Source organism: Protopterus annectens, chromosome 13.part0, assembly GCF_019279795.1.
Source record: "Protopterus annectens isolate FY-2018-M chromosome 13.part0, PAN1.0, whole genome shotgun sequence".
Taxonomy (NCBI): domain Eukaryota; kingdom Metazoa; phylum Chordata; order Ceratodontiformes; family Protopteridae; genus Protopterus; species Protopterus annectens.
In genome coordinates, this window is record NC_056747.1 from 754586661 (window position 1) to 754612493 (window position 25833).

General features: G+C 43.1%; 1 protein-coding gene across 1 annotated transcript in view; it reads left to right on the forward strand.

Annotated features, from left to right (window-relative positions):
* Positions 1–25833, forward strand: part of TAOK1 (TAO kinase 1) — a 3628992-nt gene that overhangs the window by 1218377 nt on the left and 2384782 nt on the right. Inside the window, exon 8 of the mRNA XM_044054451.1 lies at positions 6976–7089. Within this exon, the coding sequence (XP_043910386.1) occupies positions 6976–7089 (114 nt within the window). The remainder of the gene's footprint in view (positions 1–6975; positions 7090–25833) is intronic.

Consider the following 25833-nt stretch of genomic DNA (forward strand, 5'->3'; position numbering starts at 1 on the left):
CTGTAATTGATGATGTGTATAATGATGTTAGTTCTGCACCTGATTCTCTTCCCCCGGCCCCTGCCAAACCTGACAGATATTACAGGGTCCCGGATGCTCACTTCCACCTGTATAAAGCCCATGCTGCAGACCCAGAAACTATTTCACAGGGCCCAAAAGGCGTTGCAGCTGCCACTGCAAAAAATCCCCTACCCTCTGAAAGAGAGTCTAGAGCATTAGAGAGATGGGGTAAAAAGGTTTATACATCTGCTACTCTTTCTGCCAGGGCATTAAACTGTCAATTCCATATGATACAGTACCAAGAATATTTGTTAGATCAGCTGAATAAGAAGCTTTCTTCTCCTGAACCTTTAGACCGTAAATCCCTTCAGGATTTGGTACACAACTCTCAGCAGGTCAGTAGTCATTTTTTAAAATGTGGCTATGATGCACTGGAGGCTTCATTTAGATCAGCTATGACTGGGGCAGTAATTTGTAGGCATGCCTGGCTAAAAGAGCAATCCCTGCCAGACCATGTCAAGGCTAAGCTCCTAGATGCTCCAATGGAGAAACAAAGTGTATTTGGCTCCCCTGCACAGGAGATTCTAAAGAAAGTGGAAGAAAAAGCAAAATCTGTGCAAACAGTAAAGAAATTTCTACAGGTCCAACCTCCGAGGTTCAGCAGAAACTGGCCTTCCAAGAATTGGTCCTTTCCAGACACCTCCAGAGCACAGAGAGGCAGGAATAGACGCCCTTGAGGCAGAGGTCAATCAAAGGGTGCCTATAGGGGCCGTCAGTGGCAGCCTGCCAACCAGAGGAGTAGTGCCACAGCTGCAACTACAACCACTACCACAGGACAGACACAATGACTTGACTCTGATTCCGCCTACCAGGGAACAACTGGAAGCTCCCTTGGGCGGAAAGCTGGCTTTATTCTCAAAAAACTGGCATTACATTCCAAAGGACACATGGACATTGCAAACAATAGACAAAGGATACAGGTTTCACTTCCACACTTTACCAAAAAGGAGCGGAATGCCAAACCTACCACCAAACCAGAAGCCAGAGGCTTTAAAACAAATCAAAAATTTACTTCAGATGAAAGCGATAGAAAGGGTACCATCTATGGAACAAGGCCAAGGATTTTACTCCAGACTATTCCTTGCACCAAGAAAAGAAAACCAATGGAGGCCTATTCTCGACTTGTCCGCACTGAACACATATCTCATTGTGCCAAAATTCAAAATGCTGACCCTACAGCAACTTCTTCCCATGTTGGGCAAGGAGTCTTGGCTGGTGACTCTAGATCTCAAGGAGGCATACCTGCACGTCCCTATCCAACCAGATTGCAGAAGACACCTCAGATTTCTTGCAGGATCAGAGCATTATCAATTCTCAGCATTACCCTTTGGCTTATCTACTGCCCAGAGTATTCACGAAATGCCTGGCATCAGTAATTGCACATTGCAGACTTCAGGGAATTCAAATCTACCCATACCTGGACGACTGCCTAATACAAGCGGACAACAAGACAAAATTGATAAAGGATTTGGCCTATGTCATACAGCTGCTACAGGCCTTGGGATACACAGTCAACATCCAAAAGTCAAGACTAGTGCCATCCCAAAGGATAACCTTTTTGGGTGCGGATCTGGACACAATAACTCAGATGGCTTTTCTCACAGAAGAAAAACAACTTCCAGATTACTTCATGACTTTGACAAGACAAACTCAGCTTACTGCAAGGAAAGTCCTGCAGGCCCTGGGTTTCATGGCATCCTGCATAATCTTGATCCCACATGCCAGGCTGCATATGAGGAAATTACAATGGTACCTAAGGAATGTATGGTCTCAGCACAGACACAGTCTAGAAACCATGATACCAATCATTCCATGCCTTCAAAAGGAATTCCTGTGGTGGGCTCAGGCCTGCCAGTCCAACAGAGGGTTGCCTTTCAACAAACCAAAACCAAGGCAGACCATCACCACGGACGCCTCAGACCTAGGATGGGGAGCACACATGGAGGACAAATGTATCCAAGGCCGATGGCTTCAAGGACAGCTAAATTTGCACATAAATCAAAAGGAGATGCTGGCAGTGAAGCATGCAATCGAGGCATTCAAACCATTCCTCCAGCAAGGACATCTGCTGATAAGGACAGACAACACCACGGTCATGTGGTACATAAACAAACACGGAGGCACGCATTCCTACCCTCTATGCTGGATGGCAATGGATCTGTGAAACCTAGGCCTGAATCTCAATATCCAGCTGCAGGCCATATTTGTACCAGGAAAAGAGAATTCACTAGCAGACAGCTTAAGCAGGACTACCACAGATGCTCACGAATGGATGCTGCATCCAGACATCTTCAAACTCATAACAAAGAAATGGGGATTGCCAGAGATAGATCTGTTTGCCTCCCCTCTCAACCACCAACTGAAGAAATTCTGCTCAAGGACATACCACCCACAAGCCTGGAGGGTGGACTCACTCTCTTTCAGCTGGAATGCCCTAATAGTGTATGCATTCCCACCTCTCCCATTGATGTACAAGGTTGTACTGAAGGTCAGGGAGGAACAGCCAAAGGTGATACTAATAGCTCCGGACTGGCCAAGACAACACTGGTATCCGCTACTGAGAAGCATGTCTCAGGCGAACTCATGGCCTCTACCCCTATGGCCTCTTCTTCTAACGCAGAACAATTTCAAGACCCTGCATCCAAACTTGAAAACACTGCAACTAACTGCCTGGAAAATTGCTTAAAACCAAACTGTCTTATCTCCGAGGGTCAAAGACATTATCCTGGAGGCTCGCAGACCCTCCACAAGGAAGACATACTCAGCTAAATGGAAGAGATTCCTCATTTGGAGCACATCAAAGGGCACAGATGTCACAGTGGCAAACCTAGCACACATCCTAGAATACTTAGCAGAATTGTTCCACAATGGCCTGTCTTACTCTTCCATTAAGATTCATGCTTCAGCAATTTCAGCAGAATACAATATGGATCCTCCTATCTTCTCTCACCCTCTACTCAGGCAATTTTTGAGAGGGACCAAAAATGTTAAACCCTCAAGGAGACCCCCTCTACCTGCATGGGATTTCAATTTTGTGCTGGAAAAATTGACACTACCTCCTTTTGAACCAGCAGCATCAGCAGACTTACAGTTTTTATCTTGGAAAACTGCTTTCCTTCTGGCAATCACTTCAGCAAGAAGGGTATCCGAGTTACAGGCATTAATGGCAGTGCAGCCTTTCCTTATTTTTCACCAGGATAGAGTGTCTCTGAGAACCAATCCTACTTTCATGCCAAAGGTGGTATCCAGGGTATCCTTGAACCAAGCTATTCATTTGCCTACGTTCTTCCCTAACCCACAGAACAAAGGAGATAAAACTCTTGCACACCTTGGATATACACAGACAACTACGCTACTATCTGGACAGAACTAAAACCAGCAGAAAAACTGACCAACTTTTTGTAGCCTATGCAACTGGGGTGCAAGGAAAAGCAATTTCCAAGCAGACAATTTCAAAATGGATAGGAAATTGCATTCGCTTTTGCTACTCTTTTCATGGAAAGACAGCTCCTGAAAATATCAGGCCTCATTCCACAAGGGCCACAGCCACCACTACAGCTTTCCTACGAGGGGTGGCTACCAAGGACATTTTAGAAGCTGCTACTTGGAGCTCCGTGCATACATTTGCCAAGCATTATAATCTACCTCTATACTCCAGATCCCGAGCAGGCTTTGCAACTGCAGTTTTACAGGGGATCTTAACTACACCATCCTTATCTTAGTACCTCCTCCCCCACTTTGGCTATGGTATTCTACCCATATGTTATGACTGCAGATGCATCCTTGAAGGACATAGTACAGTTTTGTACCTACCATAAATGTAGATGTCCGATAGGTATGCATCTGCAGTCAGGATTACCCACCCTCCTTCCCCTCTGTGGTATTCCTAGGGTGCTTACCCCTCTTTCAGCTAGCTGGGGGAATCTTTTATGGTGTATTTGTTTGTTTGTATATATGTATATATGTATATATATATATATATATATATATATATATATATATATATATATATATTTTTTTTTTTTGCTACTGTTTGGAACATTCTACATTTATCCAAAATTAGCCTTCCTAGAGGGCACCCGGCATCTGGGGCAAGAAACACTGAGGAAAACGGCGTCGGCTGATGCCTTTATACCCCAGAAGCTATGACGTCGGGGAAAGTGCGACATCAGCTGAGGCCAGACCCAGACTTTGGAATCCAGCCGACCGAAGGGCTGCCTGAGGCAGGACAACCCATATGTTATGACTGCAGATGCATACGTATCGGACATCTGCATTTATGGTAGGTACAAAACTGTACTTTCCATTAGCTAGATTTCACGTGTGGATTCTGCAGTGGAGTCTGTCAGTACATTGGTCTGGTCTTTAGCAGCCCTTGTACACACCAGTCAGGATCACACAAATTTGCAAGGAACACTTTCTTTGGTAGGTCTGTTCAGACAGAGTTTCTCAGGGATGTCCATTGGTTCTCCCTATACTGATAGCCACAGTGATCATGGATGCCTCCCTACTGGGATAGGGTGCGGGGCGGCATTTCTGGATTCAAACAGTCAGTATGTCTGTAATGTAGTACATCAACAAACAGGGGTGAGCCTGATCTTATCCTGTATGTCAAGGGGTTGTGAAAGTGTGGCAGCAGGCAGTCTCTTCCAGCCTCTTTCTCATAGCAATGCACATACCTGGGAAAGTCAGCTTGCTTGCAGACAAATTAAGCAGGACCATTCTGATGCCTCGTGAGTGGTGTCTCATTGTCAAAGGGGCAGAGAAAATTTCCCATTGATGGGGCCAGCCATGCTGCAATCTTTTTCACTTCTTCCCACAGCTACAAGTGCTAGGGGTTCTTTGTTCTCATCTCTACACCGGGGGAGGCACCGGGAAATGCTCTAGTCCATGACTGGCCCTCCTGTCTCTGTGCTTATCCCCTGTTGCCTCTAATTCCCAAATTTCTACAGAAAGCATTCTGGTTGAATACAGTTATCCTCATTGCACCTTTTTGGCCTCATCAAGTTTGGTTTCCCTTCCTGTGTCCTCATCTCCTGTGTCTGCCTTGGATACTGGACCCCAAGTCCAGACCTGCTCTGTCACCTTTCAGGAATAAAAAATCCAGATATCAACTTCCTCAGGTTGGCAGCATGGTTTCTCCACTTCCAGTAATGGCTGTACCGTCCAGCCTTTCTTTCTGTCTGCCGTATTCTTTTATCTTAAGAGGTTTCTACTAGGAGAATTTACAAAAGTTAAATGGAAGAGATTTTCAGTCTGGGCCTTCCAGAGAGACCTAGATTCCTTTTTCTGCCCCTATTCTCCATGGTTCTTGAATTTCTGGTCTCCATTTTAAACAACTTGCGAGTTATTCAACTTTCAAGGTTCAGTTGGCAACTATTTCTAATTTTCAGTGAGGTGAAAATCATTCCTCTTCGGCTTCTTCAAAGTTGTGCAAAGTGTTTTTTTACAGGCGCTTTTCTACTCGGGCATCTGGTCAACTATCCTACTCCTCCATGAGATTTGACTGTCGTGCTACAAGCTCTGACTCGACCTCCATTTTGAGCCATTGGCAAAGATAGAACTTAAATTTTTGTCCCAGAAAATGATTTTTCTGGTTATCACTTCCGCTAGGTGAGTATCGGAATTGCAGGCCTTTTCCTCCAGATCTCCTTATGTGATTGATTTTTCATAAGGATAGTGTTTCACTGTGCACAGACCCATCGTTTTATCTATGGTGGCTTCTGAGTCCAACATTAATTAGGTTATCAGTGTACCTGCATTCTTCTCAAAATTTTCAGACAAGGGTGAATACATATTGCATCTTTTGGACATCCACTGGCAGCTTAGATTTTGTTTTCACAGCTCCAGAGATTTCAGGAAGACTGACCATTTATTTTTATATTTTTCCAAGAATAAATTGAGAAAAACGGTGTCTAAGATGACTTTGGCTGAATGGTTGACAGATTGTATATCCTTTGTTTACAAATAAAGAGGGCTGTCTTTGCCTCTGCTTCTCAAAGCACATTCCACAAGGTCTGTAGACTCTTCAACTGCTTTTTGGTCAAAAATGTCTGTAGATGACATTTGTGCAGCTGCCACGTGGTCCAGTGTTCATATTATTGCTCATTACAAGTTTGATTTGCTTCCAAGGAATAGGGCAGCATTTGGCTCCGCTGTATCCAGAATATCCTTCCTTGAGGAATACACAAAGTTTATCTAGCTTGGGACTCTGTCCCATTAGTTGAGGAATAAATGAAAATGACATAATCAAATAATAAAAGTTAAGTACTTGCCATAATGCTGCATCTGTGTTGTCCATTTTCATTCTTTCTCAAATTCCCACCCTCCATCCACCATCCCTTGCTTCTTTGGGAACCTCATTGTTCCTGTTTGAGCTCCAGCCTCCTTTTCTACGTCTGTCCTCTTTTTTTATATCAATTTGGCTTCATGGATATGTTTTTTGGAACAGCAAACTCGATCTGAGGTATGCTAGGATGATAGGTCATTGTGGGTAAAGGGAGGAGCTCGATAGTTGGATCTGTGAATCTGGTAAAAGCATTTGAGCAGGATCTGAAATCCATCAGTTTGAGGAGGAATGAAAATGGACAATACAGATTCATTGTTATGGTGAGTACATACATTTTGTTTTATGTATCCAGTGTAGACTGGAGTCGTACAGCACTAAAGTGTATGTAACAAATGGCAACTGTGTGTTTTTAGTAGATTTCAGAGTCTGAATTCATCCATTTTAATTATAGATGGAGCAGGCGCATTCTTGTTGAAAGATAAACTCTATTTAGGTAAACATGTTTGAAGCATATTTCAGCTTTTTGTAGCACACTGTTGCTGTGTGTTTATTGCTGTTTAGAATTTTGGAAGTATTTTCTTATGTTTTTTGAAAATTGATTTTTGCATTTTCTTTCAATATCATAGAGATATTAAGGCAGGTAATATCCTATTAACGGAGCCAGGTCAAGTGAAGCTTGCAGATTTTGGATCAGCTTCCATAGTATCACCTGCTAACTCATTTGTGGGAACACCATACTGGTAAGGGAATCTTTCTTCATATAATTAAAGGACCCTTTATTGAATGTTAATTGAACGTGCTATTCTTTTGTGACTATTTTTACTGTGCGGGATGTATGTTTATGCAGCGCTCTCAAAGATACAGTCAAGCAATGTGGTTGTGATCAGTTACACACACATTCATGATGGTTAGTTGCAGCTGTAGACTGCAGCAGTCATTAGACTTGTATTTGAATAAGTTATAGATGCAACAAAGCTGAGTTCACTTTTTTACTTGTATAGAGGGAGATTTTTAACACATTTTAAAATCACTACTTTTGTATAATCACTACTATAAATAAACTGTGCATCAAAAAGAAAAAACAATCCTTAATTTAGTGGATCCAAAACCAATCTTCTTAAGGATAATACTAAATGTGTTATGAAAAAGTTGAACACTAGGCCTACTAAAGGAGCACATTAGTTAAGCTGGCATCTGAAGCCAAAGATAATTATAAATCTTTAGCTATGTCGGAAAACTTAAAAAACAAAAAATAAACAGTTGCATGTATTAATCAGAACTTAATTATAATGGAGCCTCATATGACACTGATGTTGCCAAATACCCTTACTAATAAATTTAGTGCCAACTTCACCCCTGGCGTTTTTGTTCAAAGCCTCAGAATGTCTTAGTCCCTTACTCTCCAATTATCTCTAAAGGTAATTTACTAAAAGTGCTAACCAAAACAAGACAAATAGTTCCTCCATGATAACTGACAATATACCCGGTTGCTTAATTAATAGCATTAAACATGCCCTTGCAGGCACACCTTCAGACTGTTTGACTTTTGTTTAGCTACTGGTTTTGTCCCTGATGAGTGGTGCAGAGCAGTGGTGATGATACCCCACTGTAAAGGTGGCCTAACCAAATCAGGTAATTACAGATTTGTCAGCCTTAAAAGCCTCATCTGCGAAGCCATGGATAGTGTTACTCTTCCCATAAAAACTCTGATATGAAGTATCTTGTTAGACTTTGACCCCCAGTAATGTGGTTTGGAGTGGTAGATCCTGTCAGTTTAGTGTAATAAATTTCGTTGATAAGGTTACAGAGACTGTAGATGGCCATGTAATGCATGTGACATCTTTTGACCTGGATAAGGCCTTTGACATCATTCTTCTTGTTGGCATTATGCCTAAGTTAAGTACTTTAAAAATCAGTCCTTGTGTGTTAAGATGGATAGCAAACAGACTGAAAATACAAAACCCACAGTGTGAAAAACAGGTGCTACATAAACTATGAAAGTGACCAGGGGGTGTCCCTCAGGGCTTGCTGCCGCAACCTTCCCTTTTTGTTATTTACTACTATTATTTACAAGCAGAGGTCCAAGCCCTCTTGATAGCTAAGTTTGCAGACTGGGAGCTAAGTCAACCTTTGACACCCAAACCCTCCTGAATGAACTCACCCTAATCACTCTGTTGTACTCCACATTGATCAAGCCAGTTGAGTACAGTGCCCATTTTGGGATGTATCTGAATGAACACATCCAACAATTGGACTGCAAGGGTTCTTCACCATAAAGATCATGGGCCTCAAATCCCTGCACTATCAAGAGAAGCTGGAAGCTATATCCCTTTATTCAATGTCTTGTAGACTTGAGGGAAGATCTCGTTCTGTCCTACAGCACTATTAGAAATCCTTTTGTCCTGGACCTCCTCCTTCCATAAGTTTAGTAACTACACATATACTAGAACTGGGGCCTTAAATAAAGCAGATAAATAAAAACATTTGGAGGGATAGATTTGTAGCTCATTATCTCCTTTATGTACTTTTCCTCATTTAACTTACTATAATTTAATTGTACATGTAAGGCTGTAGTCTTGTTTTAATTTTGGTTTACTGTTTTTACTATGCATATTGGTTAGTTTTAGTAAGATTTTTTTGTAGATATATGTATCTTCAGGTTTCTTGTACACAGACCTGAAGAAGTCTAGAGGGACGAAAGTGGTCTTTGTTAATAATGTATGGAAATAGATTATGTTTTGGACAATATAAATGGTCTACTGTTTAAGTATTTCCAACCATGTATTATAATGTATTTGATAAATTCATAGCCTTTGTTTAATAATAATCTATTTAATAAGAAATGCCACATCATTATTCATTTTTTTAATTGTATTTAAAGTGCACAATGTTTAAATTATTAGGACAAGTTGTAAGTAGGGGCAGTACCAGCTTGAATATCACTCTGATAAGGATGGGGGTAGGAATTTGAATTTAACATGTATACCAATACACTTTGTTTTACAACAAAATAAGCCACTCCCATACCTGATTAACAAGTATATTGTCAGAAAGTTTGGGATGAAACTGTCATTCTGTTTATTTTTTTTTTGTTTGGATCACTTGTCTGTTTGCTTAATAAATGATTTTTGACTGGAAACCGACTGTCTACTCTGTTTGGATTACTTCTGAATACCTACTAGAGTTAACAATTCTGTATAATAATAATTCAAAATAAGTTTTGATTTTTTGATTTAGGACGTTTTTAAGTTCACCACTACTACCATTTTTTGATTTTTTTTCCTGCTTTTTAATATATAGTGATTAACTAGACATGCAGGAATTAAAAAACTTCCACACACACACACACACACACACACACAAGTTTTTTTTACACTGTTTTGTTTTGGACCAACTCTACTTGTGTTTAGTGGGATGTTTGAGACTTGGGGATACCACAAAGTTTACTTGTAGCTCAATACCTCCCAAACCTCTGGAATAATCTTCCTTGCATGTTAAGTGTAAGACTCAGTCTTTGTTAAACATAAACTAGATGAATTGATTGGCATCCAAAAATGTACATTGGGTTTGACTGGCAGTGGGCTTTCTGTAAAAGATGATGCTGCCTAAAGGAAGGTACTGGCAAAGTGAGAGTGGTCATGAGACTTTGTGGTCTTGAAAGGTCTGTGAATCTATATCAAGTCATTTTCCAACATTTTAAGAACAGTTGAGAAATGGAAAACAAGCACCAGTCTAATGTCTTTTCAGTCTGGTTCAACTTGTGAGTTACCGGATCTGACTTTGATCTGATACCAGCCTTTCTCAAAGACTTCAATTCCAGAGCTCTGCTTCCTCTACCCACAACATACTGCTCCTTCACATCTACCCTAGATCTTGTTTGCCCCCTTGAGGGACAGCATAGTGATTTACACCTCTGTTTATCCTTTTTGGTTATCAGCCAGGCTTGTGATGTACTGCTGTTTTGTTTTCCTGTACCCTTTTTTTTGGTGTTTGGGAATATTTCTAGGGTTACTTAATTCAGTTGCTGTTAGTATTGGACGGCGCAGTGGTGCAGCAAGAGGTTATCCAGTTCGATTCTTGGCTGGGGTGCCATCTGTGAGGAGTCTGCATGTCCTCCCTACGTTCGTGTGGGTTTCCTCCGGGTGCTCCAGTTTCCTTCCACTTTACAAAGACATGCGTCTGGAGCGTTTCTCCCTGGGCCTCCGCTGAAAATTGGCTTGTTCCAAGTCTGACTTTCCCGGTTAACAAATGTTAAATAAAATAAGTAAATTGTTAGTTTTAGTTGTTGGTGAGTCTTGAGGTGTTCATACTCTTGTATTTTTTTTTTTTTTATGTGTAAACATATGTATGTGTGAATTGTGGATTGCTTCCCATATTGTCAGCTTCCACTTCCATCTTGGGCAGTATGACTGAGCCACTACTTGTGTACCTTTGAACATTATAGCATGCCCATATGACTTTAAATCCAGTTCTTCTAGCTCTCCCATAATTTTTAGTAGTAGCATCCTAGTCCAAGCACCCCTGGCTTCTCTTTTATCCAGATGAGATCAGTCATCCAGTTTTTCCACATGGTAAAAGCTCCTCTCCTTGGTATGATAATTTGTATAAATGTAAAACCTGTGGTGTCTGCAAGGCCACATCTCAATAAGTCAGCTATAAAATTAGTCTTCTCTCTCTGAAAATTCAACAGTACCTTTTCCTTAAACCTGTGAAAGGATAATCCCACAGAGCCTGCCAGGGAATATGCTGTTCAAATACTTAGATATTTTAAACTCTTTGGTCCCACCAAAAATTAATATTTTTTGATTCTTCTCCCCTTGAGGTTAGTTATTGATTATCACTTTATCTGCTCTTATACTCCCCCCTCCCCCCATGTTAAAAAAAAAAAAAACTGCAGTAGGAGTTAGGGATTTCAAGCAGCTTGCTCAAATCATTCTGTGAATATACTAAAGTTATCAATATTTCATCTGTTACTATTAAAATTTTAAGCCGATCTTCCCCACATGATGCCCCTCTAAAGGGGCCTTTGTTGCACAGATGCTTCCAGTGGCTCTGCATATAAGGTGAGTAATAATGGTGATGAGACAGCAGTGATAGGTTCCTTTATTAAGATCAGCTGGTGACTTCAGACACTTGCAAAGGTAACTTAACCCTAGCTATAAATCTCCTTTAGATCACTTTATGCTTACAGATTCTTCTGGAAGGTGCATCATTTTCAAAACTAAGACACTCCTAGTCCACCCATTTTAAAAAGCCTTCTCAGCATCTAAATATATCTAATGGCTTCCTTTTCTGTTGGCATCATCCACTGTTAGCAGAGTCCTTGAAATTTAACCTGTGTCTGTCCCTCTACAAACCCATACTGATCTTAATGCAGTAAATTAGGAATAAATTGAAGTATTATTTTTGATAATATAAATTGGAAAGCTTTCTAATAATGGTTCAAAGCAGGTATGTTGATTGGAGGACATCAGCTCTAGATCCTTCCCTTCTTTTAAAATGCCAAATATAAGTGCTTCCCTCCAAGACTAGGGGGGTATCCCTTCTCAGTAATACTGTGATCTGATGCCTTTTCTATCTGTTCCTCAGTGGATAGATCTTTGGATCTGACCTCAGATCTGTCTTTAGCCACTCAAGGCTTTGGATGCCAAGCTTATTCTCCTCCCTTCACCCATAACCACCTGCAAAGCCCACCAGTACCACAGATCTTGTTTGCCACTCCTTTGAAAAAGACACAGATCTCCTTTCCTCAAGCATGGCTGACTTTGTGGGAAAAAATTGTCCTTGATTCACCTGTTTTCATTCTATTAAAAGTTATCATACCTTAATCTCTATGCTATAGTTATACCCTTACCTCCCTTTTTATAGTTTAGATTATTAGTTGTATTCTCTCCTTTTCCTTGCTCGCGCCTTTGGTGCCATCTTTTCGGGGGAAGGAGATGAACTTGGATATCTACCCAATTAAAAAAAAAAAAATGTGTGTATATATATATATATATATATATATATGTGTATATATATATGTGTGTGTGTGTATATACACACACACACACACACACACAGATGTGTGTATATATATATATATATCTGGTATGGATCTACTTTAAAATGTCGAATAACCACGTCAAACTGCAGAACACCGAGACCAGAAAAGTGAAAACTCTGTTACTCAAAAGTTTACATGATCAACTGTAGTAATATCGAACTTAGAAAATTGAACAGTAACTCCCTACTCTCCATTGACTGAAAACTTCAACTACATATGAGCTCCTACTGTTTAGCAGCACTTGCACCCCCCCATACCCACCACAATTTAAATATACCAACTACGCGATCGCACCACATTGAGATAAAAGGTAAACTACAGATACAGTCCGCATCTGCAACTATGTAACTGCATATAGCATATTTACATTTTAATAGTCCAATATAAATACAACACAGCTGTTAATTACCACAATTTCATTTTCTCTTTTACACTTTAAATTTCCACAGACTCTTCAGTGAAACCAGCATCCTGCTATGTTACATCCACTGTATTTGTTTTACATCCATAATACAAAACCTTAAAGTGACAGCAACTTTAACAGTGTATTTACAAATAGAGTTGCCGTTCAGTTTCCTGAGTTCGATCATTTGGCAGTCTATCATGTAAAATTTCGAGTAATAAAGTTTTTGCTTTTGTGGTCTCAGATGTTCTGTAGTTCAGTATTGTGGTGGTTCAACATTTTAGAGAAGATCCATATATAATTTTTTTTTTTTAATTAATCCATTTAGGATCGCTGTGTTTTATTGTGCTGTTGTGGCTGATAAACCTTCGGGACTTAAATTGGGACTTTGTGTGTGGTCTGCGGCCACAAGATGCCAAATATAGATGCACACACTGTGTGTGTTCTGCCCCAGGGGCTGCTTATTTAGATTAGTAGCATGCTGTGTGCACTGCTTTTGGCACCCAAACTGTTGTGAACAGAAAGAATAAGGTTATCCTTAAGGGACTTACCCCTGCCGGAAAATCATCCAAGACTCCATCACTTGACTCTGATGTTCATCGTGTTTCACTGTTGCAGTCATGACTGTAGGGTTCTCCCCTGCCGGCAGGCAGCCCTCGGTCGGCCAGAATCCCAAAGTCTGGGTCCGGCGTCGGCTGTCCAACCATGCTCCCTGACATCAGAGCGCCAGGAGTACAAAGCTGACAGCCGACGCCATCTTCTCCAGTCTTTCCTGCCGTGCGGTGATAGCAGTTCGCAAGTGCCGGTCGGCTGACTCCTGACGAATTTTTCTGATATACTTCGGTCCGAAGACTTTCTTCTCCACTCAAAGCTAAGTACCCCCATTGGGGAAACTTTTTTCTTGCTCCACTCCGATGTCAGAAAAAGTTAATAATTGTATTTCAAGTGGGAAGCAAATACCTCATAAGGATTTTCATTCTTACTGTATTCCTTGCTTAGGCCCTGACCACGACGTAGCTAGTTGTCGGTTTTGTGCTAGATTCAATCAACATACAATTAAGCGAAGGTACGAGTTTGCTTTTCATTACTTCTGTAGGCGCTTTAACTACAAAATGTTGTTGGATACGATCCCAGCTACCGGAGTTCACAAACGTTGCAAGGATAAAGACAGGCCTCAGAGGTCCAAATCTGATGATAGCGCACAAGCGGAGCCAGCTTCAGGTTCGGCCATCGTCATTGAGGCGCTTTTGCAGCCCCTGTCATCGGCCATTTTAGAACCGACAGCCGAAACGGACTCTCATGAGGAGCCAACCAGGCCTTTAAATATTTCTGTTGCAGGACCTTCGGACAATGCTCCTTCGGATGGGTCCGGAGCCGCTGTGCAGGTACCGGCTTCCGAAGGGGTTTTCAGGCCTACTCAGCTACTAGTAAAGGCAAAGCCAAAGACAAAGGCAAAGACTCCTTCTAAATCAAAGACTTCAACACAGGCCTCTTCTGAACCGGCTCCCAAGTCACAGAAACAGTTACTCAAGATGGCGGAGGATTTACTTACTATGATTAGGGGTTCACATCCCCCTCCAGACAAAAGGCCAAGGCAGGATGTTTATTATGATTCCTCTGATCAGGCTTCTGTTTCCTCAGTTTCTTCTTCTGATCAGGAATATTCTTTCCCTCCTTATGAGGATTCTGATGCTGAAGAATCCATTCCTTCAGCTTCTCCCCCTGAGGATTTTTCTTTTGGGGAAACTTTGCATGAAATGAGGGAACATTTCCACTGGGAAGGACAAGAGTATTCGGAGTCCAAGAAAAGACTGAGGGATTTTCTTCTTCTTCCCCAACATTGACCCCTGGCTATTCCTCTTGTTTTGGATATTGTGGATGATGCCTTTTCGGAGGCTAACTTAACCCCCGACTCTTTTCCTCCTGCTCCTGTTAAGCCTGATAGATATTACAGGGTTCCTGATTCCCATCAGTTTTTATACAAGAATCCTTCTGCTGGCCCTGAAACCATTTCTCAGGGTCCTAAGGGAGTTGAGGCCGCTTCTGCCAAAAATCCCATTCCTACTGAAAAGGATTCTTGATCCTTAGAAAGATGGGGCAAAAAGGTGTACACTTCTGCTACTTTGTCCATTAGGGCTTTAAACTGTCAGTTTCATATGCTTAAATACCAGCAATTTCTCTTGTCTGTCTTAAAACAAAAGCTTACTTCCATTTCTGCCTGTGCAGATGATAAGGAATTACATGACTTATTGCATGCCACTGAACAGGTTGGGAAGCATGGTTTACACTGTGGATTTGATGCCTTGGAGGCTTCTTGTAGGGCTGCGGCCTCGGGCACAGTCATTAGAAGGCATGCATGGCTAAAGGAACAAAATTTACCTGAACATGTAAAGGCTAAATTATTGGATGCTCCTGTTAAGCATAATGTTTTGTTTGGATCAAAAGCTGAAGAGGTGATTAAAAAAATGGAGGATAAGGCGAAATCCATGCAAACAGTTAAAGATTTCTTACAGGTACAGCCACCTAGATTTAGTAGGAATTGGCCTTCAAAAAATTGGTCCTTTCCCACTTCAGACAGGCCTCAGAGGGGTAGATATAGACGCTCCAGAGGGAGGCCTCAAACACAAGCTGCTTATAGACCAAGACAGTGGACTGCTTCCACCCCTAGGGGAGGAGAGGACAGGTCACAATCTCAAAGGAAACAAACTCAATGACTCCCTCTGTTGGGCTACAGGAACTTCTTGCCTGGAAGCCCCTCTCGGAGGAAAACTCTCTCTTTTTTTTATCAAAATTGGACTCAAATAACCCTAGACAAATGGGTTTTGGATGTGGTTTTAAGAGGTTACAAATTCCATTTTCATACCTTGCCAAGGCCAAGCGGATGGCCAGACCTTCCAAAACATCAATGGACGGAGGCCTTAAACCAGGTGGAAGCTCTTTTGGCTATGAATGCCATAGAACTGGTTCCTCTTTCAGAGATGGGAAAAGGTTTTTACTCAAGGCTCTTTCTAGTCCCAAGGAAGCAAAACTCATGGAGACCCATTCTGGATCGGTCGGTCGGTCTTGAACACCTTTCTAGAGATTCCAAAATTCAAGATGCTTACTCTACAGCAGCTACTTCCAATGCTGTCCAAAGATGCATGTATGGTAACTTTGGATTTAAAGGAGGCATATTTACACATTCCCATCAGGCAGGATGGCAGAAAATACCTCAGGTTTAAGGCCGGATCGAGGCACTTTCAATTCTCTGCGCTGCCCTTTGGATTGTGTACTGCGCCCAGGGTCTTCACCAAATGCCTGGCTCCAGTAGTAGCTTACTGCAGACTCAAGGGAATTCAAATTTACCCTTATCTGGATGATTGTCTAATTCAGGCAGACAGCAAGGATGTCTTACTCCAGCATCTAGAATTTGTACACAACCTCCTCAAGTTCCTGGGATTCTCTATAAACATAAAAAAGTCAAATTTGACACCATCACAACAGATAACTTTTCTGGGTGCCCTTCTAAACACCACAACCCAGATGGCATTTCTGACACCCGAAAAACAATTACAGCTGGCTTCAACTTTCAGAACCTTGGCAACTCTAACTCAACTATCTGCAAGGAAATTCCTGCAGGCTTTGGGTTACATGGCCTCCTGCATCCTTCTCGTACCATATGCAAGACTACACATGAGGAAAATACAGTGGTACCTAAAAAGTGTATGGTCTCAGCATTGCCACAGTTTAGACATACTGATCTCCGTCCTTCCTTGCCTTCAAAAGGAATTTCTTTGGTGGTCCAGGGCATGTGCTCAAAACAAAGGGAAGCCCTTCCATCTGCCTCCTGACACTCAGATTCTAACCACGGACGCCTCGGATTATGCTTGGGGAGCCCATTTTCAGGGCAATTGTTTGCAGGGCCTTTGGACAAAGGATCAGAAGCACCTGCATATAAATTTAAAGGAAATGTTAGCCATTCAGAAAGCTCTATTGGCCTTCAGGAATCTTTTACAACCAGGACAACTGCTAATACGGACAGACAAAACCACAGTTATGTGGTACATAAACAAGCAAGGGGGATCTCATTCCTACCCCCTTTGCAGACTAGCCATGGATCTATGGAACACAGCTCTAGCTTGCAATCTGGATCTTCAAGCTCAGTTTCTACCAGGGAAACTAAACTTCCTGGCAGACAGTCTGAGCAGAAACCTTTCAGATCCACACGAGTGGATGCTGGACACCAAAATATTCAGGATGGTAACAGCAGGTCTGGGGATGTCCTCACATAGACCTCTTTGCATCCCATCTCAATCATCAACTACAGAATTTTTGCACCAGGACTTTCCACAGAGAAGCTTGGAAAGTGGACGCCCTGTCATTCAGTTGGGGGAACCTCTCGGGATATGCCTTTCCGCCTCTTCCTCTTCTTTCACGGGTTTTATTGAAGATAAAACAGGACAAGCCCAAGATGATAATCTTGCTGGCTCCAAATTGGCCTCGGCAGTTTTGGTATCCAACTCTAAAAAACCTATGCCTGGAGCCCCCTAGGGTTTTACCTCAGACTCCGAACCTTCTGTCCCAACATCAGGGTCAGGTTCTACACTCTCATGTCAGAACTCTCAGCCTGGCGGCCTGGTTAATCCAGGGCCTTTGATTTCTTCTTTACTGCCCAAGCAGGTTATGGATGTCATTTTAGAACCAGACGTCCTAGCACTAGAAAATCTTATGCAGGAAAATGGAAAAGATTTTGTTCCTGGATGCAGGCTCAGGATTCTGATCCTCTTCTTCCTAACATTACTTTAATTTTACTTTACTTGACAGATCTCTTACATAAGGGTCTCTCTTTCTCTTCCATTAAGATACATGCCTCTGCTATTTCTGCTCATTATAATACAGACCCTCCCATCTTTTCCCACCAGCTCATGAGACAGTTTCTCAGAGGAGCTAAGAACTTAAGACCTCCTAGATCTCCTCCCATTCCTGCTTGGGATCTCAACTATGTTTTAGAAAAACTAACCTTGCCTCCTTTTGAGCCTGCTGCCTCTTCTGACATCAAGTTTTTATCTTGGAAGACAGCTATCCTGTTAGCCCTAACCTCTGCCAGGAGAGTTTCAGAGTTACAAGCTCTTATGGCTGTGGAACCTTATATTATTTTTCATCAAGACAGGGTATCTTTGAGGACTAATCCTACCTTCATGCCTAAGGTGGTTTCCAAAGTGGCTTTAAATCAAACTATCCACTTGCCAACCTTTTTCCCCACTCCTCAAAATAAAGGGGAAAGGATCTTACATTCCTTGGATGTACACAGACAAGTACGTTTTTACCTGAACAGAACCAAGGACATCAGAAAATCAGAACAATTGTTTGTTTCTTATGCTTCAAGTTCCCAAGGTAAAGCCATTTCAAAACAGACCATTTCTAAATGGATTGCTCATGGAATCAGATTTTGTTATTCTCACCATGGAAAGCAAATCCCAGGGAGTATACAGACTCATTCCACCAGAGCTGCTGCCACTTCTGCGGCCTTCCTCAGGGGAGTTCCTACCAAGGACATTTTGGAAGCTGCAACTTGGAGTTCAGTGCATACTTTTTCTAAGCACTACAGTCTACCTTTCTACTCTAAGTCTAGGGCAGGCTTTGCCTCTGCAGTCTTGCAGGGCCTTTTAGCCGCCCCTTCCTCTTTATGACCACCTCCCTTTCTTTCAGCTTTGGGATTCTACCCTACAGTCATGACTGCAACAGTGAAACACGATGAACATAGTACAGTTGTGTACACCTACCATAAATGTAGATATTCGAGTGTCTTCACTGTTGCAGTCTGGGTTTCCCTCCCTCCTGTCCCCTCTTATTTCTACTTTTGTGTATTTCCTTTTTTCACCATTCTTCTGAGGTGTATTTGCAGACCTTTTTCATTTTGGGACTCCTGACATCTGGGGCAAGAAAAACTGGAAAAGATGGCGTCGGCTGTCAGCTTTGTACTCCTGGCGCTCTGAAGTCAGGGAGCATGGTTGGACATCCGACCCAGACTTTGGGATTCTGGCCGACCGAGGGCTGCCTGCCGGCAGGGGAGAACCCTACAGTCATGACTGCAACAGTGAAGACACTCTAAACATCTACATTTATGGTAGGTGTACACAACTGTACTTTTTCCCTTCTAAAATGTCCAGTGACAAATTTAAAGGGTATAAAGTCATGGAGCCTAAAGAAAAGACCAAGGAGCATAGAAAGCACTCTCCTGATCGGTCTTCATCCACTCTTGACACTTCGGCCCCAGTGCTGAAGTCCTGTAAACCTTTCGATCTTTCCCCTCTCACAGTACCACGTTTTTCCCCTGAGCCAGTCTCTCCTGTGCTCCGATCTACTTTCACCAGTCAAGATCTGTGGCCACTGCTTCTTCCCTGTGGTTGGTCCAGTCAACAAGGAGCCTCCCTGAAACAGATTTGGTCCAGACTGTGATGAAATTCCTCAGCACCAAGATTAATTTGGCGGGCCTCCTGGCTCCAGCACTGCTGAACCCAGGAGTTGCATGTTTCCACTCATCCTGTAGATGCTCCTACCTCAATTAGTTTGTCCCCGCTAGATCTGAAGATTTGGCTATCTTCTACTGCAGTGCTATTTCTGACCTGAATGGCTCTAAACCCCATCAGAGGCAGGAGGATCTCTGGGCCAAAGCGTCAATGTCCGATCTGGGGTGGGTTGGGTGGGGGGCACATTCGACTCCAAGGTTTTTGGAACCATCCCTCCCTCTCTTAGCCACCACTCTGGACAACTCTATGCTGAAGTCAGCCTCAGAACTTAGCCAAGTAGAATTCCAGGGTTTATCTGGAGAGGAGGTTTCAGCTCACACCAGAAAAATTTTGGGATCTCCTTTGGCATTTGAGGCTGTTGAGAGAGTACTTTCCCGATTGGATGTGTAGACTTCTCTGTCTCACTCTGGTCCAACTGTCCTGCAAGCAAAGAATGCCTGTGGTTCATGAGCCTTCTCATCCAGTACACTTGGGACAGCCAGGCCCATCCACTCTTGAGACAGTCTATGTAGGGGACTAGCAGATCTCTTCAGAGTCCTCTCTGGAACATTCCACAAGAAGATCCATCGAAAGCATACATGTAAGAGGAGGAATGTGGACCCCCCCCCCAAGAGTCTCTTTTGGAGGACACTGATCTCAACGGCAAGTGAGGAGGAATCCCCCAGATCCCTCTGGAGGATGTCTCATTTGGGGAGATTTTCAAATTTTTGAAACAGAAATGTGGATGGCTCATTGATACCCCTTCCGAGAGGAGTCAGTGTTCCTCAAGCCCTTCATGTCCAGCTCAGCTACATCTTGGCTGGTTCCTTCTGCTGACGAGATGGGGGATCTCATCTCTAAGTGGGCATGGAAGGAACCAGATGTGGCTGAACCAGTTTACTGTAAACCAGGCAAGTAAATTAGTCTCTGCAAAAGATTGCCAACATTGGAGCAAGGGTCCAGCCATAGTTTCAATAGTGGTGGTGGCCACCAAAAAGAGCATGCAGAAAAGAACCCTTTTGTCTTTCTCCCCGAACAGGGAGTCTATGGCGTTGGACAGATTCGGTAAGCAGACTTGATGCTTCAGCTGCCTTCTCCCTGAGGGCACTGAATTACTTGGCACACGTCACAAGATTTCAGAGGGACTTGACTAAAGAATTATCCAAATCCCTTTCTGTATTTATATCTGCAGAGGACAAGAAAAACTTGGATTCTCAGTTAGCCCACCCTATAGTCCTTTTCCAGTGTTTCAATGCATCTGATTTCTTATGAGACTGAAGGCACTTCAGGAACCACAGGTACTGGCATTATTTGTAAAGAGATGTTCCTGGCTGTGCTTGTATGAGTTTGCAGGCCATTTCAACATTTTTTTTATTTATTAATGCCCTGTTTGATGGCTCAACAGACTTTGGGCTTTAAGTGAAAGAAACAATGACCTATAGTGAAAAAGATGGGAAGACCCTTTCTGCTGTTGGAATACAGTTCTCTGTCCTTCACTGGTCTTTTTCTAAGAACCAAAAAGGGGACAAGAAGCTATGGTTCCAGATATCCCAAGGGTTCTCCCCTGATGCTGCTGGAGATGCCCCCCCACGCAATACTGAAGGGGAAGTTCTTATAATAGACATCTCCCCTGAGGTAGAGGTTAGCCATAAAACCCAAGGCTTCAGAGATCCTTTCACTGAGAGTCCTTAATGCTCCTAAAGGGTTGTTAAACTGCCATTCTCAAGAAGCATTTGGGGGGGAGCTTATCCCTGCAACCTAAAACCTGGATGTCCATCACAAATGGCTATTGCATCCCTTTATTTCCTCTCCCAAATTCAAAAACGTTACCAAGAAACACTCAAAAAATACAAAAGCTACTAAAGAAGTAAGTTATCCAAAAAGGGGACAAGAAGCTATGGTTCCAGATATCCCAAGGGTTCTCCCCTGATGCTGCTGGAGATGCCCCCCCCCCACTGCAATACTGAAGGGGAAGTTATTATAATAGACATCTCCCCTGAGGTAGAGGTTAGCCATAAAACCCAAGGCTTCAGAGATCCTTTCACTGAGAGTCCTTAATGCTCCTAAAGGGTTGTTAAACTGCCATTCTCAAGAAGCATTTGGGGGGGTGCTTATCCCTGCAACCTAAAACCTGGATGTCCATCACAAATGGCTATTGCATCCCTTTAGTTCCTCTCCCAAATTCAAAAACGTTACCAAGAAACACTCAAAAAATACAAAAGCTACTAAAGAAGTAAGTTATCCAAGAGGTCTGGCCAGACTAGCTGGAATCCAGAACTTACTCAAAATTCTTTTTAGTGCCAAAAAAGATAGGTTCATAGGTTCATACTAGGCTATCTGCCCGAGGGCATTTATAAGCCTAGCCCATAGTTTTGTGGCTTACGCCACCCCTTTAGTTTGGAGAAACTATTCCCATTATTTTGCTGTGCCTCTGTCTAGCAGTGACACTGAGGTAACCCCTGGGGTGTATCTGCGATCCCCCATCCATTGGTCAAGATTCCTCTTGAACAAGGCCAGCGAGGTGCTGTGCCTCACATAGACCGGGATTTTGTTCCACAGCATAGGGAGTCTTTGGGTGATGAACCTATCCCTCCAGCACGCCCTATTAATAACCGTGTCAAGGTTTAAGTCTCCCGCCCTTGTGGCTCTGAGGGATCTAGATTTTTTGAGATGAAGCATGTTCATCAAATCTGGGTTTGACATGGCCTTGTATGTCAGGCATAGGTCACCTCTGAGAAAGCGGTAAGCAACTGAATATAACTGGAGTTCTTTCAGTCGGGCAGCATAAGACAGATTTTTGAGACCCTTTATCCTTTTGGTGAGGAACTTTTGTGGCCTCTCCAGCTGCTGCAAGTGTCTGGTCAGATACATTCCGAATGGGCCATTGTACTCTATCATTGGTCTGATGAGTGATGAGTATAGGGAGACTATGACTTCCCTTGATCTAGATGTGAATCCCTTCATGATAAGGTGGGCAATGTAGAAGGTCTTCCTAACTACTTTAGCAATATGGGTGTTGAATGAAAGGCTACTGTCCACCTGGGTTCCCAGGTCCCTGATAACTTCTTCTGTGATCAGGGGATTGCCTCCTATATGGTAGCTAGGGGTGACCTTATTTTTCCCGAAGGGTATGACTATGCATTTCTTGGCATTTAACTTTAGGCCATGGCTCTTGCACCAGTTATCCGTTTCTGTGAGACCCTTCTGAAGGATATCTTTGTCGGATGTGTTTTCAACTACGGCGCCCAGTTTGCAGTCATCTGCAAACTTTGTCAGCCATAACCCTCCTATGTTTGCTTGTACTTCAGAAAAGTAGATGCCAAACAAGAGTGGGCCCAGGACTGAGCCCTGTGGTACACCACTTGTGACCGGCTTTGAGTCTGACATGGCGCCAGCAACTCTGACCCTGTGGGTTCTGTCACTCAGCCAGTTTGCAATCCATCTTGTAATGTATGGGTTTACATTTAAGTTGATGAGTTTATCATTGATGCCCGAGTGGGATATTGTATCGAAAGCCTTCGCCAGGTCTAGGTAGGCTGTATGGACTGCCTTTCCTTCGTCAATGGCCTTGGTGACTGTTTCGAAAAAGTCAACCAAGTTTAAGAGGCATGATCTGCCTTTGACAAAGCCAAACTGGGTTGGATCCAAAGTCTGCAAAATCCCTATGTCTTTATTTATGAGATCCATTATGATCCTCTCCATGGCTTTGCAGATAAGGCTTGTCAAGCTAATGGGACGGTAATTTCCAGGGTCGGTGGAGGCACCACCTTTGTGGAGTGGGACCACAGTCACTGTGCGCCACTCCCTGGGTACGTATCCGGAGGTGAGACTAAGATTAAACAGCTGTCCTAACTGTGGGTTTAATTCCTCGTTGAGTTCATGTAGCACACAGCCGGGGACACCATCAGGTCCCATGGATGCTGTGTTCTTTGCCTTGGAGAGAGCAGTTCTCACCTGGGCGTTAGAGATGTTTGGGGGGCTACAATCATTTGGTATAGATATCTCTCCTTTGGGGGGGAGGAGTTTGCACTGAACCTGTCAGCCAGTATGTTGGCAATGTCTGTAGGATCAGTAATCTTCACATCATTTTGAACTAATTCTGAGCATATCTGGGAGTTTCCTCCTAGGTTTCTGACATAGCTGAAGAATGCCTTATGGTTGTCTTTAGAGTCCTTAGCTATTTTTTTCTCAAAATTAGCTTTGGATGATTTTATGAGAGCTCTTAGCTTTTTACTTATAGTGATCAGCGGTGTCTTACCTTTTAAGGATTTTGCTCTATCTTGTAGTAGCTTTCTCCTTTTGTTGTAGAGTTTGTTTATGGCTGGGGTCCACCAGACTGGACGCTTGCCTTTGGTACAAAGAGTCTTTGTTTTGCTTGGGATTGCCTGATCCATGCAGCCCTGCAGGTGCTGGTAGAAGGCATTTGTAAGTGATTCAGCGGTTTGAGTAATGTTTACCGCGGTTCAGGGGCCTTAAAGGAGACCACACTAGTCTTTAGAAGTGTGAAGTCGGCTTTGAGAAGTTTTTACTGTGGTCTTTTTATTTCGGGTGGGGGCGGGATGAGGACCTCCAGCGAGATTAGTTTGTGATCTGATCTCACCAGTGAGGGGTATACTTCCGGTGTTGAACATTGTGCTCCCTTGTTCGTGATGATGAGATCAAGTATGTTTTCTCCTCTTGTGGGGATGGTGACTAGTTGTTCCATGGCATTTGAGTTTATGAATTCCAGGAACTTTTGGGCTAGAGTGTTTGGGCTTGAGTAGTGTTCCCAGTCTATATTTGGGTAGTTGAAGTCACCTAGTATGATGGTGTTCGGAGATACATTTATCCCCTCCAGTGTTTTCAGGAAGGCCATATGAGGTTCCTGAGTTTGCGAGGGTGGCCTGTAACATGCTACAAATTGCAGAGCAGTCTTGCCTATGGTTAATTGCACCTGGATGGTTTCCGATGCATCGTGCATTGCCACCAGTCTAGAGGTATGGGTGTCCTTGATGAATATGGATACCCCTCCTCCCTTCTTGGTATTGTCCGGGTTTTGGGTCCGGAACGCATGATATGAGGTATAACCTGATAGTGCTGGGGTGCTCTCAGGGGCCTTGAACCAGGTTTCTGTCACAGCACAGACATCGATGTTCTCCATACTGAGAAGGGCCTCAAGTGCGTGCATCTTGAGGTTGAGACTTCTGGCATTGAGCAGCATTACCCTTAGTTTTTTTTCTTTGTTGTGTTCTAGGGTGGTAGGTTTAGAATTTGAGCCTTGCCTAAAAAAGGCACTATGGGGGTGGCAAGAGCCTTTGCCAAAATCCGGAATCCCAGGGGTGACGAGTGCAAGCCGTCCCTTGCGAAGCAGCATGGCTTGTCCAGCATGTCATCCCAGGCAGACAGACATTGGATCCCCTTTGAATGACACCAGAGTTTAAGCCAATTGTTAAAGCTGATCATCTTATCTCTGTATTGTGGCATCATTCTTGGTGAAGGTAGGATACTGCTCAAGGTCAGGGTCATACCTGCTTGGGCTACATAATCAGAGAGCTCCTCTATGTCTCTTTTCATGTAGTCCAAGGAGGTACGTCTCAGGTCGTTAACACCAGCGTGGACAATGATTGAGTCGTACTTGTACCTGCTGTTGAGAGACCTGAGTGCATGCGTTATGTGGCGGATTCTAGCACCCGACAGGCAGCTTACTGTGACCTTCTCCTTACTCAGTCAGGTGAGCGGGACGTCAGTGTGTCTGACTATGGAGTCACCAATGACTAGTGTATCTGGCATTGTGTTTGGCCTTAAGGGCTGTGACTGCTTGACCCTCTGACTGTGTGGTCTATGTGTTGCAGGTGTTGTGTTCTGAGGTGTTAGTTGTTTGGGTGTCTGCTTTGGTGGTCTCTGCTGTTTTGGTAGATTTTTGATCAGAGCCTCCGAGTATGTCTTTGTGTGTTTATGTGTATGATTTGAGGTTGTGATGGTATTATGTGAGACTGGGTCTATGGTGTGTGTGGTTACCTTCTCCTCCTGTCTGGTCTTGCCAGTCCTATGTTGAGAGAGCTCAGCCTCCAGTTTGGCGTATAGTTGCATCTCTCGCATGTATTTGTGTTTTGTGGGAGGAGGAGAGGGTTGTCTGTGTACATGAGGCAATTTTAACATTGCCTCAATATTCCCAGGTTCACCAGCTGAGCAGGAGAGGACATTAGCAACTGATCCCTCGACATGCTAAAGGGAATAGCCAGAAAAACTTAAAATGGTTTTGGGGGGTGTGGGTGACCGAGAAATGGGGTTTGCTTTTTTGGGGTACTTTCTATGACAAGAGTGCTGTATCGAGGTGATAAGTACTGTAGGAGCAAGTGCTTGGCTATACAGATAGAGAAAAGTCTACTTGGGAGTCAAGTAGAGATAATTTATAGTTGTAGGATACACTAGATAGAACAGTAGTATACTTTGAGGAAGGTAGTTTTAAGGGAAAATTTGAAGAGTGGACTTTAGGTAGCCCTAATAGTTTAAATGTGATTAACCGGCGCTGCCCTAGTGTGCAACGGTAGCAGCTCCGCGCTAAAGC